A 17,493-nucleotide genomic window follows, 5' to 3' on the forward strand; every position below is an offset into this window, starting at 1 on the left:
CAAAATTTAGAAGCCCAAAATCACAACAAATATAAGCTCAGTATCATCCAGCTGCCTCGACTGTCTGGGTGAAGTGATCAGAGCTTTTTTTTTTCTTTGCTGCGTCTCATTGTTCAGCGCTAAAAATAACTTTCTAATGTACGAGTAAATCCTTCTGTTATCTTCTCAACATCGTTTAATCACCCCTCACTTATTCTCTGTGCCATTACAGAGATTAAATCCGCAGTTCTCTTCATACCTATTTTTTTTGTCTTTCAAAGAGGAATCAAAAGAAAGGTCTGCTCGCCTGAAATAGATAAGCTGTCAAAAAGTGACTACAGCCATGCAGCAAATGATTTGATGTGTGAGAAATCATCAGAATCTGATGGTTTCAGCATTGAGATGCCATGAGATCAAAAAAGTTATGTGAACCTATATGTGTCATATAATGTACCTCAAAAAGGTCATTAGTGCTTCTAATTAAAGTTCCTATTCAGCTCAACATTATACTGTAATTTTCTGCACTGGTACCCCTGCTCTTTATAGTGACAAATTACTGGTAAGTGTGTTGTGGTCTTGCAGAGCCCTCTACAGACCAACCAGTGGTACTGAAGGTTAGGCGCCACGCAGCTGTTGTGCGATATAGCACATGTCAAATATCCATATTTATTGAGGACTCCTGTTATGTTTACTAATAATTTCGTCTTCTCAGGTTACCATCAGCATAGAGCAACAGGCCACTGAGTCCAGTCTGTGTGAGAGAAATACTACCGCAGGTCTCAGCACTCAGGGTAAAGACAGTTTGAATATTCACAGTGCTATTTGTTCCTAAATATCTTTTTCCACTGGTGATCGTGCTAATGATGCATTTTTGCAGCCTCAGTGGACAGTGCCTCTCTCATGGTGTCAGAGGTGGCTGACCAGGACCAGACTTGCTCCTCAGAGGACTTGTGCTCCCTGGAGGTCCAGGGCTCTGACTCCTCTCCCTATGGCACGCTCCACACTGCCCCCACTGATGGAAGCTGCACCAGCCTGGAACTTTGTACACGTGATGCCTCACGTTGCCGCCGTGGCTTGACTAACACTGATGCTCGCCCTAGTGATACTGGATACAGTGAGTCCTCACACACGCAGGAGTCGCTGGAGCGCTCACCTGACTGGTCCTCGGAAAACTTTAGCAATCTGGACCAAGAGGACTCAGCAGAGAACACACATCTATGTGATGAACTCAAGGCTTCAATGCACATATGCGACGAGCTGGCCTCAGCCAAGCATTTACCAGAGGAGCCACCTAAACCCACACCACACACCCTTATCAAAGCAAGAATGACAAGCCGGAAGCTCACACTACCGGTTACTATCCCCCCGCCACCTCAGCCTTGCTCCCCCACCTCTGTGGCTTCCTCTGGTGGAACTTCAGCTTTCAGCCCTTTGGCTGCTTCCCCTTCCCCTTCACCTCCTGCCAGGCCACGCGGCCCAAGGCTGTGTTTCAGTGTTTGGTCACCTTCCTCTGCATCACAACCCCCCTCTACCTCAGCCCAAAGTGGACACTCACCTTCAGAGAAGCCTCGGGTGCTCCGAGCAGCCAGGAGGTACCGCAAACTGGCACGCATTGTCCGTTCCACCAGTGACCCTATCTCGTGCTCCACTATGACAGAAAGTAAGTGCAGCAAATATGTTACCATTTTACACTGTAAATGGCCTGTAAATGGCCTGTACACTGCAGCTTAATTAGTCCATCTAAGAATCATCATCAATCTTTCACTTCCAGATTCTCCAACATCATTATTTGCTGCATTTTTCTGGGTTTTACATTTAAAATACATTATTTTTTCAGCTTGTTTTTATCCCCTGTCTACAGGAGAAAATTCTGGGTGCACCCCTGGAACTGATCCTGCTACTGAAGAGTTAGCTCATGCATCACCAGATCAGGGTAAGAGCGTATAAATGATGAATTCATGTGATAGTTAGGGAAACATCAGAAATTTGCACATCTGCTGCTATACAGCACTCTCTATTTTGTGAATCAATGTAACCTGGTTGGCTTACTATAATAAATTAAAATGCATTGTCAGAAAGAAGAAAATAGTGTTGTGTGTAAAGATGATTGCAGCTCATTTAAAACTGGCTTTGGCATTCTCTCAAATGCAATGCAGTCTTGTAAAAGCCATGTTTCTCAAGAAACTACAAGTGGCATTAGCTCTAATTTTAAGAACTGTGTGTGATTTAATGCGGGTTTATTTGGTTGTTTTTGTTTTATTTTTGCTGCTTTTTCCCCTCCTTAGAGCCAAGGGACAATTCAACAGAGGTAGTTGGAGGTAAACCCACACATATGTCTGCCAGGAAGCAGCAGAAAGAGGGCAAGAAAGTTGACATCCACCTTAAACCCAGATCGCTCCACACACACTCCTCCAACGAACGCCCACACTCCCTGGCTGACCTTAAGATGTACAAAGACACCAAAATACTAGTGGCTAAGTTCCTGGAGCACTCGAGCTGCAGTCTACCTCCTGAAGTCCAGCAAGTTGTCAACAACATCAAGTGTGTCATTAAATCAGATGAGAAACACATGGAGGAGGCCATCTTTAGTGCAAATGTCATAGATCAGGTAACCTGAATATATTATGGATAAAAGCCTTTGATAGTTCAGTGCATTTTAGAAATCTGTATACCTTCTGGCTTTGGTCGTTAGTGGTGAAAAAAAAATCATTAAACTGGACCAGCTTAGCAGTGTTTTACAAGCTTTTTACACCAAAACCAAACATACAGGGATGAAAATCAGGAAGACATTTTGGATTGGCTCAATCAGCATTTTTCTATTTTGAACACAATATTGTTATTATTATTGTTATTATTATTATTGTGGTGAAAACATTTCAAATATTTCAAAATAATAATAATAATAAAGAGCATGTGCATTAAATTTGGAAAAGAAATTCCTATTAATCAATTTTATTTTCAGTACTGCTATTTCAAAGGGTTTATCAGTTTGAATCATGTGTTAAAAATAGTCATTTGTTATTGGATAAGTACCTCTGCATAATTTGTAACTTAGAAACATCTGGAGACTTCAAAAAGATACATAACTGAATTTCATCTGTATTGAAGAGATATGAAATGTCTCAAAATGCCTCTGTTATGTGTCTGTCACTGACTCTTGGTGGTTTGTGCTCAAAGGTGATGACCCAGCGCATCATAGGCAGTCCCAGAAAGCGTGGGCATGAGGATCTTCATCTCCAGAGCTGCGGCGCTTTGAGTTCATCACCGTCCCCTTCCATGCGCCGTCCAAAACATCTCCCACAAACATCCACTGCCTGCACCAATCCACTGCGTTCCCCCTCCTCTGAACAAAGCCTTGAGTGCAGAGAAACTATTCTCTGACCACTCTCCTAACAAGGACTTGGGTCTAAACTCTGAGGGCATTCCAGGATGCTGGTGTTGCAGACATGCTGCCCTGGGAATCTGATGTCTGTGAAGCGCTTAAGAACTCTTTGGGTGTCGTGAGATCGTTTCTTGAACAATGTGACTGCAGCACAAAGCTACTGAAATGCCTTCATACCGTATTCCCTAGTGCCCTGTGAGACTGTGCCAAGTCATCAGCAGAAATGGTAGCAAACTCAGAATGAGCCTACCTGTGTCTGTAGTGGCTTATTTCTCATCAGAAAAACAAAAGAATGTTTCTCCCTCAGGGGATCTTTTCTACTCAGTTTCATCTCTTAAAAAAGACACAAATACGCAGCTGGTAAGTTTGGATCCGTGACTGAAAGACAAAGGAGATTGTGTAATCAGTATTCCTCTTGTCCTCATAAGAAACAGAGAAAATACATGTTTGTATTAAACTGTGAACTGAATTGACAGGACATTGTTTGCAGACTTTGTGGATTTGTTACTGATAGGGTGGTGACTATTTTGTGGTTCAAGAACATCACAGATGTGGATTATTTAACTTACCTCATTGTGTTACAATTCTTATCCGTGTTACAATAAAATATGCGTTTGTATTTTGTTGTTTGTGGGGTTTTTTTCTGTCTTACTAGATTATTTATATTTGTCTTCAGGTATTCACATTTTGGCTTTGAAAAGGAGTGGCTAAAGTAATGAAAACGCCAGGTCATGCCAGGTAATGCAATTACCTGGCGTGAATTGCAGTTTGGTGAAGCTGTTCCAGTTAGTGTTGTTTCATAACCAGTAATTGTCTGTGAAGGTTCTCAGTCATCCAGGTCATCGTAGTCAAAGGAGCTTGCAAAGAAAAGCGTCTGGACTTCTTTAAGTTACTTGAAGACGTTTCACCTCTCATCCGAGAAGCTTCTTCAGTTCTGAGGTCAAATGGTGGAGAGTCCCAGATATAAACCTAGTGGGAGTAACCCCCCACAGAGGGACAAAAGGACCCCCTGATGATCTTCTAATCGCCTGAGCCAAGGTGTGAAACTGGGTGTGGGTCCCAATCAGCCAGAGTTTCGGGTGCATTCATTGTGAAACCTGGCCCCACCTTATCATGCAAATTCCTGAGATCAGATGGCCCAGGATGTGAGTGGGCGTTAAGGAGTAATTCATTTTCCTTGAATGACTATTATTTTTTTTTTTTTTTTAACACCTGGAAAAATAACCAAAAGTACTTCCAGCAACTAGACCAAAGTTAGACAGTTTTTGTGACTGATATATACCAACTTTCTCATTACTTAGCTGTAATTTAGCAGCATTGAAGTCACACAGTCAATTTTGTATTTACTTGGTGAATAATTAGCATGGTACACCTGGACTTTTGAGTTGTTGAGTAATAGAAATGTAGAAATTTCAATAATTTTCATCAGTTTATGGAGATTACATTTTTTATTTACTTTTATTGCGCAAAAAGGAAATATCGCACTGTCTTCTGTGTACTAAAGCCAGATCAATCACTCTTCAAGACCGCCCTGCTTCCGGTCATAACGTATGTCCCTGTTTAGTGTTTTAAGGCAGGTTTAATCGCTTTTGTCATGTAGACAATGGTTTAACAGATAATGTAAAACACAAATATATAAAGTATAAACTAAAGTCTATAGCGTTCAGATGTGCTAAGAGTTATGAAAGAAATTTAAATACCAATGTAGACTTTTATTTTGAAACGCGCACGTCCGCTGGCAGCGAGCGGAAATTAAAGTGGCTGATTGCAACTTCATGCAGCGCAGACGTGATGTGTGGAAGGCAGTGAATCGTGGACAGTGTATAACAGAAACCCAGTATTCACAGTGGGTTTTTTAAGGTTTAATTGGCTGTATTACGAGATTCAAACCAGTCCTTCGCAATTAAAGACAATGTGTTTCTCTGACAGCAGCCGCTGGTGTTTTCGCGTCTACGGTTGCTAGCTAGCAGTTAATACGAGCTAACGTAACGTCGGGGTCAGAATTCAGGATCAGCAGTAGTCCTGTTTGACGGCGATTTTAGGGATTAGTGGAGTTCCAGACGTCTGTGCGTCCGGTACTGCTCGATTTACCAGAGGGACACAAAATAATTAGCTAAAGGCTAACGTTGTACAGCTAGCTTATATGGTTTATAGCATTCCTCAGTGCCACGGCGCCGTCGTGTCCACGTCTCGTCTGCCAGCTGAGCTAGGCCACGTCCCTGCGGGCGTATTTCACTTACTAACATTGGACGGATTGCAGTGAAGATGCCTAGTGAGCGGAAGGAGGAAGGAGAGCAAAGATCACTAGAAATGTGAAGGTCCTTTAGCGTTCATGACTGTCTGTTAAACGTCTGGACTTCCGAGCGCTTGCCGCATATACACGGCATGTCACGTAGACGGATGTGTTTCACACCGGGAGAATAGTCTTCACTGAGCTCGTTGGGTTGCAGTAACAACCTGAAATATCGTTAGACTTTGTTTGGGAAATGGTTGGGTTTGGCGCAAACCGACGGGGAGGTCGCCTCCCGTCCTTCATCTTCATCTTCTTGATGGTGATCATCGTCGTGCTGTCTTTCAACTACTGGACAGTGTCCAACAAGCACGGCCGCTTGCTGGATGAGCTGGCGGAGGTGCAGACGCAGGTGAAGCGCACGGACGCGGCGCGGAGCCGGCTGGAGAAGCGGAACTCGGAGCTGATGGTGCAGGTGGACACGCACAGGAAACAGATCGACCAGAAGGATGGGGACTACAGCGTCCTGGAGAGCAAGCTCCAGGCCAAGGATGCTCTCATTAAAAAGTGCACAGATGAAAAGGTACATTTCTCTTTTTGCCTTTGTCTTGGTTTGATCGAGTTAAGTGTCGTTTTTACTGAAATTTAACATTGCAGGTCACGCAAGGTATTAGAGCAGATAAAACATTTCCTGGGTACGGCACAGCATCTATACAGAACCAAGCTTATTCGTCTTTGACCGAGTGTCACTGTAATAATTATGTGTGTTTGGGGGCAAGACTGACTCACTCATTTTTTTTAATCTAGAGGTGGGTGTCATGTTCTCAGGAAAAGCAAACAGGAATGACAAGAAGGTTCTTCATTACACCAAATCGGGGGTGTATGGACAAGTATTACTTGTAATACAAGTAGGAAAGGACAATATTTAGCCTCAGTCATATCACCATGTCTAATTTCACCACCTTATCTCATTGTTGTGCTGTAATCTCAGCACTTTATATCAGAAAGTGCAAATATCTTATGTACTTAAGAGAGGTGAGGCAGGCTGTCTTGAGTATGAGCCACATAGTTTCATCTTTCTCGATTGCTTTCACCTGAATATTTCTCCACCAAGAATATCTTGCTAGAAATTAACAGCTGACAGCTTCCTGAATCAAAAGGGTGTTTATAGGCCTCTTAAACTGTGGTTTTGTAGGTGATTTTCAATTATTTTGTTATTTGAGATGTATTATGTGATGCAGGCTTTGGAGCATACACTGGTGATGTGGTGTGTGCTGTTGGTCCAACTTCAGAGGTGCTTGTGCTAGACAGAGCAGTGTTTCATTCATCTAGAAACAATTAATTTTGCTCGATTATTTTGGTTTGCACTGTTAATTGTTAGATTTCACTACATTGCTGCCAACTATCTTCCGGTGCATAACAGGGGAAATTACATTCACAAAAGAAAGCAAATTGAATTCAACTTTATGATGTTGTTTCTGTTGCTGATTTGCTCTTTCATTCTATCAGCACATTATTACACGTCTGTGGGGGCATTTATGTATTCACTGTGAAAGGCACATCAAAGCGCGCCACATGGACATTCCCACTTCTTGTCCTGCACAGTTACCCAGCCAGTATTTCACTGGCTTTTATGTCCCAGCACCTTCTGAACTTTTGTTCCGAGTCCAGCCGCCCTGGGTGTGTAATTTGCATCCAGTCTGGCTCGGTTTGATGTTTTTCAAAAGCAAAAGCTTAAAATTGTTTAGCTTATGTTTATCCAGTGTGGATTGTCGCTCTCTGGTTTGACCACAGACAGCAATAAAACAAATGCAGCATTCATGATTTTCAACTAATCGTTTTAACTTCATGCAACCTTATACAATAAAGCAACACATTTATTGCATAGTTACAACTAAATCTGCAGGATTATCAGGTTGGGTAAGGTTGTGGGTAACATTGCCTTGCTTTGCTCAACATTTATTGATGAGCTGTCCTTAGCCACAACACACAAAACTTTCTCCCAACGTTTGGAGTCAGGTTACTGGTAAAATGTAATTGACCTGCAACATAATACTTATATGATACTTATAAAGGGCTATACATGAACACACTGGCTGAACACATGAACACATTGTCTAAGCTCCCTTATTTCTTGACTAAATTCCAAGATCCGGCTCTGTGTTTCCTTATTCAGGATAAAGGTAGCCATTAAAGAGTGGTTGTTCTCCTCCTTTCTTCTGTCAACAGACCAACCTTGTTTCAACAGTCTGCCTCACATTGTGAGAAGTGTGTACCACAAAGAAAGTGACAGATAAGTCTGATAAGTGGCTTTCAAACAGTAGAGTCTATAGTTTTTAAGTTAGGTGCAAGAATGAATTATGGAGCCTTATACTTCTTCATTTAGTGTGACCATGTTGTTCTAAAGAGCCCGGCGGCACAGGGAGGCCATTACCCACTTATGAGCGTCTAACAAGCCTTAGTCTTAGAGCAGTTGACATTAATGCTGTATTTCCTGTCCAGTCTTATTGACCTCCTTCTGGCTCAGTCAGTCTGCCCAACTGTTTCAAGAGCTCGAATGCCTAACAATGACAAGTTTTTGGTAGAAAGGCAGATAAAGTATATCCATAAAAATCAGTACAAATCCCGTAGCTCTGCAAATTAATATTTTCAATATGTTGCTTCTATTATTTTCAGAAAATATGGCTAAATATTAATGACAAAATGGTGGGTACATGCATCCTAGTGAGCCTCCAAGATCTTTTTGATGCTTTGGAAAACCTTGCTGCCACCTCAGTTGTATTTATAGAAGTATAACTTCAACTTAACTATAGCTGCTGTTTTTACATTTCATGCTTTGAAATCCATATTTGTAATCTAGTGGGACAGAAAAAATGTAGCTTTTGGGTGTCACTGTGATGTCCAAAGCCTCAAGTTTCCTTCCTTCCCCCTGCTTAACTTTCTTGTTTGGTATTTTACTGCTCTTCATGAGTTTTTGCATGCCATTTATTTTACTAGAACACAAAATAAAGCGCAGCCAGAAGCTTCAGGGTAATAGAGAGACTTTTAAGTTTCACATCATTAATGTTTATTGCGTAGCTGTATTGGATTTTATTATGGTTTACCTGGTGGCAAAGTGTAAATAAAAAAAGCCAAAACCAAAAAACTCATAAACTAGCAATAAATGAGCTTTCAGTTTGTGTGCTGGTGCTTTTTTCTTTTCTGTGAAATAAATCCTGAAACATTTTGTAGATTGAGATCACAGAACAGGCGTTGGATCAGTATCGCATGACTCAGAGTACTGGAATAAAGAAAAGGGTTGTACTGACTGCAACCAGTTTTCACTATGAAGCATAACAGGATTAACCTGTTCCCCTCTTTTCATTCGTGCAGCTGTCTGATAATGCAGGAACCTAAACTGGTTTTATCTTTACCATAACTAATACATGTTTTTTTTTCTTTCTTTTAATGTTGCAGATGAAGCTGCAGGATGATGTCACAGCCCAAATGACAGAAATTCAAAGGCTTAAAGGTAAGCCTTCTATGGGCTCAAAATGTGGTCATAAATATTTTGTACTTGTAAAAAAGATTTGTATGTGTAAAAAAGAATTTGTGTGTGCGTAAAAAAAGATTTGTATGTGTGTAAAAAAGATTTGTGTGTGGACTTAGAAAAAAAAACCCTGCAAGTTACAAGTACGGATTTTTGACCCCATTTTTCTTCCCTTCATCTGATTGGTCAATGTCATGTCAATCACAAATGTAACAATCCAATCAGAGAACAGATGGGTTTGGCTGTCGAGGGGCGCTTTTTTTGAACTGCAGGTCTTTGAAGGGAATAAATGCCCTTTTACATGCCAACCCAGCGTTTTCCTTCATCACCACGAAGGAAAACAGTCTGTGGTCGTCCGAGTTTGGTGATTTTTGTGTCACAGGTCTACGTGTTTAATACAGGGACTTCAACAGCCTTTTCAACAGCGCTGCGGACCGCGGGGTGGGGGCGGGCAGTGTTTTGGAAATGACAGTCTTCATTACAAAGCTTTCTTCGTTATGAATTAGCATACATGTTTTTATTGAACATTTGAAGAACTAGCAAAAAAAACAAACTCTTGTAGAGGACATAAAGTCAGAGATAGAAAAGACAAGGAGCAGGTGCATCTAGTACAGGTAGAGCTGCTGCAAAAACCCACAGAGCCCAGCAGCCAGCGTAACAAATTCTGGATCCTTTGCTTTTAGTTAGCAGTTAGCATTAGCAGCGTATCCTGCATCCGATGTGAAAGGACTTTTATGCTGCGCACTGTGACTCACAGCAATGGTCCTGGGTCAGCCCTGACTTTGTGTTAAACTAATCCTAAAGTAATAATGTTATTTCTAACCACTGATATACCACAACTTTATCCTTTCAACAGCTACTGAAAGTTAGGGGACCTAGCTGCTATCGGATATTTATATAGCGATCCTCCAGCTTCAAACGGTATCACCTTTCAAGGACCTGCAGTTCAAAACAGCGCCCCTCCGACAGCCAAACCCATCTGTTCTCTGACTGGATTGTTACATTTGTGATTGACATGACATTGACCAATCAGATGAAGGGAAGAAAAATAGGGTCAAAAATCCGTACTTGTAACTTGCAGGGGTTTTTTTTCTAAGTCCACACACAAATCTTTTTTACACATACAAATCTTTTTTACGCACACACAAATTCTTTTTACACATACAAATCTTTTTTACACACACACAAATCTTTTTTACACACACACAAATCTTTTTTACGCACACACAAATCTTTTTTACACATACAAATCTTTTTTACAAGTACAAAATATTTATGACCACATTTTGAGCCCATAGACTTCAGCCTGTGTTGGCCAACAGAGGGCACTCTGGCAATTCCTTTAACACAGAATATGTAACATACAAAGCAATTTCATATAGCAGTACAAGTCTTTCAATAAACTTCTTCAAAATGTTTGTTTTTGTGTGTCTGTTATTACAAACAGAGCAGCTAAGGGAGCTCAAGCAAGAGTTCATGAAGCAGGAAGAGCAGCTAAGAGAAGTGAAGAAAAATAACACTAACTTGGAAAGAAAACTGGAATATGAAAGGTATGTTAGTTCTTTACATGTGCCTGAGTCTTAGATATACCCATATTCGAGGAACTGTGAGCTCTCAGAGATTAAGGCTGCACAATTAGTCTATCACAATTTTGGTTTTCCACAATTAAATGAAGATAATTAAACGATATTGAAAATGCATGCTACACCAACAGAACGCACAGAAAAAAATCTAATCAGGCACTTCGTAAATCACTGCCTGATGATGTGCCCAGCATGTGCCAATCACAGCTTTCCCCTGCACCGCACAGCATGAAGTTTCCTCATTCTATTTGACCGTACTTATGTGGTACAGATAAGACCATCAGAGCAGAAATCAAAAGTGTGGCACAGCAGGAAGTGAAGTGGTTGCTCTTCGAAGCAGATTATTACCCACTGTTTGGAAGTACTTTGGATTTAGGGCAAGTGATGTTAACCAAGAACAAATTCAACAAGTGCTGTAAAATTGTGTCTGCATGGCAAAGCAGTGCGACTAACTTGTGCTGCAGTTTGAGGTGTGTTTTTTTGTGTGTTTGCTTAATTGACGCATCAAGACCAAGCAAAACAGTGTAGTGTTTGCTAACATGAATCGTCAAATTCTCACATCCACAAAAGCGAGCTTGTACAGTGTGTCCGTCCAGCTCACAAGGATTCACTGAAATTACCTAGAGGCAACACTCCATTTGGCCAAACACAGTTATCCAGTAGACAAAGTGAGTTTAATTAAAAAAAAAAAAGGGATAATGGTCAACTTACTGGACAAAAGATATCTTATCCGTTTGTGCTATAATTTTTGCAAAAATGGCGCTGTCTGCAAGAAATCTCAGGAAATTATAGAGGGATTGTACAGCTTTCAAGTAACTGGCTACATGCCTATCATGCAGGTATCATGAATGGAGTGAAATGCTATATTTGCTATATTTTGCTTCTAGAAGTTACACATACAATAGTGGAATAAACACATTATTTGTCTGCAAAGGTTTATTATCAGGAGTGTAGGGCAGTGTAAAATAGAGAAAAGCAACTGTTGATTTGATTTTGTTTTATAGTTTCTTTATGTATAAAATTGAAAAAATTCCTTATTGTGCAGATGAAACTGAATGAATACATGTTAACTAGTTTACAGTGTGGACGCCAGATTGCACAACTGAAAGACGAGTATGAAGAAGCAAAAAAGACTCTGGAGGAAGAAACACTAAAGCTAAGACAGGTTAGTCTGATTAATCTTAACAAAAAGGATAAGAGCTATTCTTGTGTTTCTTTAGTAAATGATGAAAAGTTTTGTTTGCACATTGCATTTATTCACTACTTTTGGATCTTTAACACAGATGTATTTAAAATAGAAATGAATTGTCCTGTGTTTCTGTTCTCTAAGCTTTCCTGTTCATTAAACAGCTTTGTCTTTTCTGTAATCTGCTTTCCTTTTCAGAGTGCAGTGGATGGTCACAAGAATGTAGTGGGGGGTAGACATGCAGATACAGAGCCTGGTGTGGAGACGGCTGGAGAGCGCCATACAGTGGCCACTCACCGGCATGACAGACACTCCGATCTGAAAGGTAGAGTGATTAAGTTGAGCAACGCTGCTATCGTTTACTTTATGTTGCTTTCTACACGTTAAATGAAGATGTTGACTTTTAGGAGAAAATCATCAATAATAATTGCTCACATGGATCTTTTAATATTTTAATGTAAATAGTAGTTACCTCACGCTGTCTGGTTGTTAATCCTGTTAATATGCTAGCGCTTCACTCCCATTCCCTGTGCTGTGTTACAGAAGAGATGGGTAAGCCCGGCAGTGATGCTGGCATGCCTGGTATTGAAGACAGTGAGGTGGGAAAAATCGACGATGTGCAGTTTGGTAAGTAATGAATGTAAACTTTCAGAGATCAAGCTCAGCAAATTATTGATTTGAAAGAATTCTGTAGCTGTGTAATGACAAAAACATTTGGACTTTTTAATCGGCCAGTATAGGTATTGACAGACCATAATCAGCATTAGATTAGGCCTTAATATAAGTAAACATGTTAGTTAGATTTAAATTCACCTCATCACAGTTTCCATGAAGGAAGAAATTTGCTATACAGACTGAATCTGCTTTTCTTTTTTCTTTCTTTTTTTTTTTTACCTGCCTTTAAACTTGTTGACTCTGCTGTTTGGCCATTTTAACATGAGAGTCTAAAGGGAATGAGTCACTTCTGGAGTCAGCCTCAGGTGCCGCTTTGAGGAATTATGGTTCTTTTGTGGGCAGCATGGTGGTGTGATGGTTATAAACATTGCCTGATGGGTTTGAATCCATTAGCTGTCCGGAGCCTTTCTGTGTGAAGTTTGTATGTTCTCCCCTTGTCTGTGTGGATGTCCAGGTTACCCTTCCTTTTGCCCTATGGCAGCTGGGATGGGCTGCAGTGAAACTCCCAACTCTAAATTGGACAAGTGGAAGAAAATGGATGGATAGTTCTTTGGGTTTTCAACTTGGGTTTCATTTTTCAACCCCTCAAGGTTGCTTTTTAGTGAAATACAGTGAAACTGAATCCGTAACTAGAGAACAATAACTGACCCACATAGCTTACTTACCTGAATAGTGCATATAAAGTGAGGAAATCCTTCTCCCTTCTGTCACTGATTGTAACCCTACCCTTTTTTTATTTTTATTTTTTTTTTTTTAAAAAAACAAAATCCTTGTGGCAAGTAGGTCACTGACCTTTCTCACATTGTCTTTGGCCTACAGGCTTGAAGAAACCAGCCATTACCCAGAAACACGACGAAGCCCCGGATGTGGCCGTGGGAGCCGGTGCTGGACCTGGAGTCGGGGGAGCTGATGGTCCCGGAGGCCAGGGCATGTTGCTGGACCAGCCCGGACTCCAGCAGGACAGACTGGATGGCCGAGCCGTAGTGATTGCACCTCCAGGCATCAACAAACAGGGAGACAAATCAATAGTATTTGAAGAAGACAACAAAGTGGGTATCAAGGCAGATGAGCTGGGAGAACAGGAAAGGCAACTTCGAGGTGCAGTAACCACATCCATGTAACTGCTATTAATTTTAACAATGTTTATTTTGAGCCTTTAGGCATGGGATAATAATGTGACTACAGCTTATTATAGATTTTTAGCTTTTGGGTGGTTTGTCTTTTGCCACATCTAGACTGAAAGGGGAGAGAACTGTTATCCTGTTACATTATTTGTTTACAGTTCCTCCATTTGTAATGAGTTTTTCAAGTGATGTGTAACCTCTTTCAAAAGTTTGAGTGCTCCCTTAAAGAAGGCAAATATAGCTTTGAGAAAGCAGTACTGGGAACAACTGCGCCTGACGTTTGAAGTATTTGTTTTGTTTTTCTAATAATCAGTTCCCAGTGATGTCAGAGTTGAAGGTGAACACTTGAAGAGGATTCCTTTGCCCCCCAACCCTGCCCAGGTGCCCAATCCCATCCAGCCTCACCACGCCAAAGACCAAGTTCCAGCAGAACCAGTACACCACCGCCAAAGTGAGTTCCTCTAATAAACTCTGAAAAAGTGAACCCTGCTATTGGCAATGAGGGTAGTGATTATTTTCTTTTCTTTAACTCATTGATTGATTCCACTCAAGTACAATTATAGCATTTATGGTAAGTTAGTTCTGTTTATACTTTTCTGAATATCTAATAAGGCAGGGATTAAAATATAACTTACTGTGGTGTCATGTGTACAGTTTTTCCAGTTTCTAAGTCAGTGCATCCTCCTAAACATAACACATTTTCATGAAAGATGGGACTTCTAAGTATATAAGTCCTATCTGAACATGGTTAGGGCTGTCACAGAAGGGTCTCTTGCAGGGGGAGGGAGACAAATGACACACTTGGCTCCTCAATTTTCCTTTCCTGTTACCTCACTTCTGTTCTGCTCTACTGCGCTTTCTTCCTCCTTCTCTCTCTTTTTTAAAATGTTCAGTTCTTTTCTCTCTTTTACACTTCCATCTCGTCATCTGCAGCCCTGCTGCTTAAAAAACCCACTAAGTTTTCATTTTGTTTTTCTTCTGCTCTGATCCTTCTTCTAAATTTCAATTTAGTGTAGAAGTTAACACCCTTTAGGTGATTTGTTTTTGCTCTCATCTCTGTTTACATTATCAGCTTACAGACTGCACAGCTCATCCCAATTCCCATCCCGGTTCGAAATCTGTGAGGGTCTAGACAGGAACATAAGCAGTCTTATATGCTGGTGTGAAAGAAACTGCAGCAGTAAAAACTCATTTTCGAGTTAGTTTTCGAGTTAGTTTTCAGATCTCTCCAAAGAGGCCTCTTATTTGAAGCCACATTGGACCACACTACCGCCACCACATGCTGTGAATCTTGTGGTAGGCAAACTCTTAATTTATAATACTGCATCCAAGACCACGATTGGCTTTTTTTTTTTTTTCTCTTCAGAAGACACCATGTATTTACCTCATCTTTCTCATCTTTTGTCATTCTCTTAATGCAACTACTTTTTCCTTCATGCATACATGATGCAGTATTTCCCCTCCCTATCTTCCTACAACTGCCTTCGCTTCCCTTCCGTCCTGATGAGGCCCTTCTCTGCCTCCTGCAGGCCGATTCTTTGATGAGAACGAGTCCCCAGTAGATCCGCAACACGGCTCTAAGCTGGCGGATTACAATGGGGATGATGGGAACGTGGGTGAGTATGAGGCTGACAAGCAGGCCGAGCTGGCCTACAATGAGGAAGAGGATGGTGATGGTGGGGAGGAAGACGTTCAAGGTGAGCCAGGCCGGGGGATTGGACTGTTTGTCCAGATGTTTATCCACCATTCCTCCTTGCTCCCTCCCTCCACCCCTGTCCTGCCAACCTGCTACATTAAGTAGCTCACAGCAACCCTGAGTTTGGTCTTTACGTCATCGTAAATACAGATATTTAAAAAAAAAAAAAAGAAATGTGGCAAAAATACCTGAGGATCAAAGCAGAACTGCTTTGTGTGCAATTCAGGAGAATTGCATATTTTTACTCAGCCCTATAACAGTCTTAATACCCTCTTATCTTATGTAGAGGGAGAACTTGACCCAGGAACTTGCGGTTCTGTGAGAGTAATTGAGTGGTCATCTAGTGTTTTCTGTCCTGCCTATGTTTCGTTTTAGCTAAACCACCTGTCTGTGCCCACCAAACATCTGACCTACATCTAGCCCAGTAGATATATATATAGCTCACTGTGTTCCTGAATGTGTCTGTGTTCTCCTTGAAATATTGAAATGCATGTCCATGTTTTGTTTGTTTGTTTGTTTTATTGTTTGTTTTTCTCTCTCTTTGTTTTGATTGCCCTTTGGATTTTAAATGAAATTGCACTATTTCATACCGAAACTACAATAGTATTTTTAGGGAAATTGTGTTTTGTTTGAATCTATCAGAGGAAAAAATAATTTTATTTCTGATCTGCCAGTTCTGTGATTGGCTGTTTTTTCATTTGTCTTACATTTATCAGATACATATGCCATAACATGAAGTCTCTTATATATATACACTTGCTATTTAAAGTTACCAACAGGAAAGCTAATATCCTAGAATGATGTGGGTTGAGTTTCTTCTAAAATGAACAATCTGTTGATATATTTCTTGTACATAAATCAGTGTTGCTGAAGGGAATCAGAGAGGGCTCTGGATATTACACAATTCACAGAAGGTTGACATCAACATCCTTTAAAGCTTAAAGTCAGCACTACGATGTTACATTATGGTGTCATCCTCATATACCAGAGATTATTCAGAACACGTAGTAAATTTTGCATCTATTTAATTGTGCATTCTCTAATATTTGTGTTTCTCTCTTCTTCTTTTTTTCCCTCTAGATGATGACGATCGAGATATGCAGGGAGATCGGGCTGTGGATTATGGGAAAAAAAGACATCAAGCCAACGACATTCTTTGAATGGAAACTCATACAATCGTATCTCATAAAAAACACATTCAGACCCATCTCCACAAGTGAGATTTCTCTTGACAAAAAAACATCAGTATGTCTAAGAACTTTTATAGGTTGCAATCTCAATGTCATGGACTATTTTGAAGAACAGACATTGCAGCTAATGAAGTAATTCTAAATAATGTAACATACTATGGAAAAAAACACACAAGGCATTTCCCCAAGCTGCTGTTAATTTGCTAATGGCTTTAAGTTATGACAGTAGAGATAATATACTGTACTTTGACTGTTGAGTATTTGATAACTGCACCGGCTCATGCCGGCCCTAATGACCCACATCTGAACTTCAAGGACAGACCATGTTTTGGTTTAGCTACTCTTCTTCTTCTTCTCACTTTGCTGTTGCTTGGTACAAACTCTTCATCTGAGATGTTTATCAGAGACTAATTTGGCATTCTGCCTTTCTAACATAATCGTGGGACTCTTATATGGAAAACTTTTCTGTTTGTTTGTTTACAAGAGTGGGAATGCATTACAAATGCCAAGGACTCTACTCATGGCCTGTTGAATCCGTTTCTTACTTTGACAGACTAAAAAGTGCTTTTCTTTTTTCTTAAATGATGCCATTGCATGCATTTGAAACTTTTTATTAATCAAATTGAGCAAAATACTCATGCTTAAGCAATACTTAGAACAATGTTGGTGTCCTACAGTGTGATTAACCAAGCACATGTGGAGCTGACATACTGTACAAATGCTTCCATGAATGAGGTTTCTGTGAACATAAAATTAGTTCTGTTTGTGCAACCAGGAAAATTGATTTCTCATGGAAAGGCACATGAATGTAATTTTATTTTATTAAAGGTGATGCTTCATGTCATTTGTGACGGTACTTTAGAGTCAATGCAGATGCATAGGTTGTCATCCTTCTCAAAATAGTCGTGTTTTGCCTGGG

At 40.5% G+C, this 17,493-nt stretch overlaps 3 protein-coding genes across 8 annotated transcripts in view; 2 read left to right on the forward strand and 1 right to left on the reverse strand.

Moving 5' to 3' along the window:
- fam189a1 (family with sequence similarity 189 member A1) overlaps positions 1-3,980 on the forward strand; it is a 114,938-nt gene extending 110,958 nt beyond the window's left edge. For all 4 annotated transcript variants that reach the window (XM_082529076.1, XM_082529075.1, XM_082529074.1 and 1 more), the window contains 5 exons: positions 692-770; positions 857-1,639; positions 1,841-1,912; positions 2,265-2,587; positions 3,157-3,980. In XM_082529076.1, coding sequence (XP_082385202.1) covers positions 692-770; positions 857-1,639; positions 1,841-1,912; positions 2,265-2,587; positions 3,157-3,360 — 1,461 coding nt within the window. In that variant the 3' untranslated portion in view covers positions 3,361-3,980. The remainder of the gene's footprint in view (positions 1-691; positions 771-856; positions 1,640-1,840; positions 1,913-2,264; positions 2,588-3,156) is intronic.
- LOC309703837 (uncharacterized protein) overlaps positions 1-17,493 on the reverse strand; it is a 435,129-nt gene that overhangs the window by 160,013 nt on the left and 257,623 nt on the right. The gene's annotated exons all lie outside the window — the stretch shown is intronic.
- golm2 (golgi membrane protein 2) lies at positions 5,099-17,418 on the forward strand. 3 transcript variants are annotated; one of them, XM_082529526.1, is made up of 10 exons: positions 5,099-6,174; positions 9,048-9,102; positions 10,568-10,670; positions 11,778-11,868; positions 12,088-12,214; positions 12,436-12,516; positions 13,384-13,662; positions 14,002-14,139; positions 15,218-15,385; positions 16,465-17,418. In XM_082529526.1, exons 1-10 carry the CDS (start codon positions 5,848-5,850, stop codon positions 16,542-16,544), a joined length of 1,449 nt encoding a protein of 482 aa, XP_082385652.1. In that variant the 5' UTR covers positions 5,099-5,847; the 3' UTR covers positions 16,545-17,418. The 3 variants fall into 3 exon arrangements, with proteins under 3 accessions (XP_082385652.1, XP_082385651.1, XP_082385653.1); XM_082529525.1 differs by having other exon boundaries at positions 5,100-6,174; positions 12,433-12,516; XM_082529527.1 differs by lacking the exon at positions 15,218-15,385 and having other exon boundaries at positions 5,101-6,174; positions 12,433-12,516.

Source organism: Aulonocara stuartgranti (genome assembly GCF_965226115.1).
Source record: "Aulonocara stuartgranti genome assembly, chromosome: 1".
Lineage (NCBI taxonomy): Eukaryota > Metazoa > Chordata > Actinopteri > Cichliformes > Cichlidae > Aulonocara > Aulonocara stuartgranti.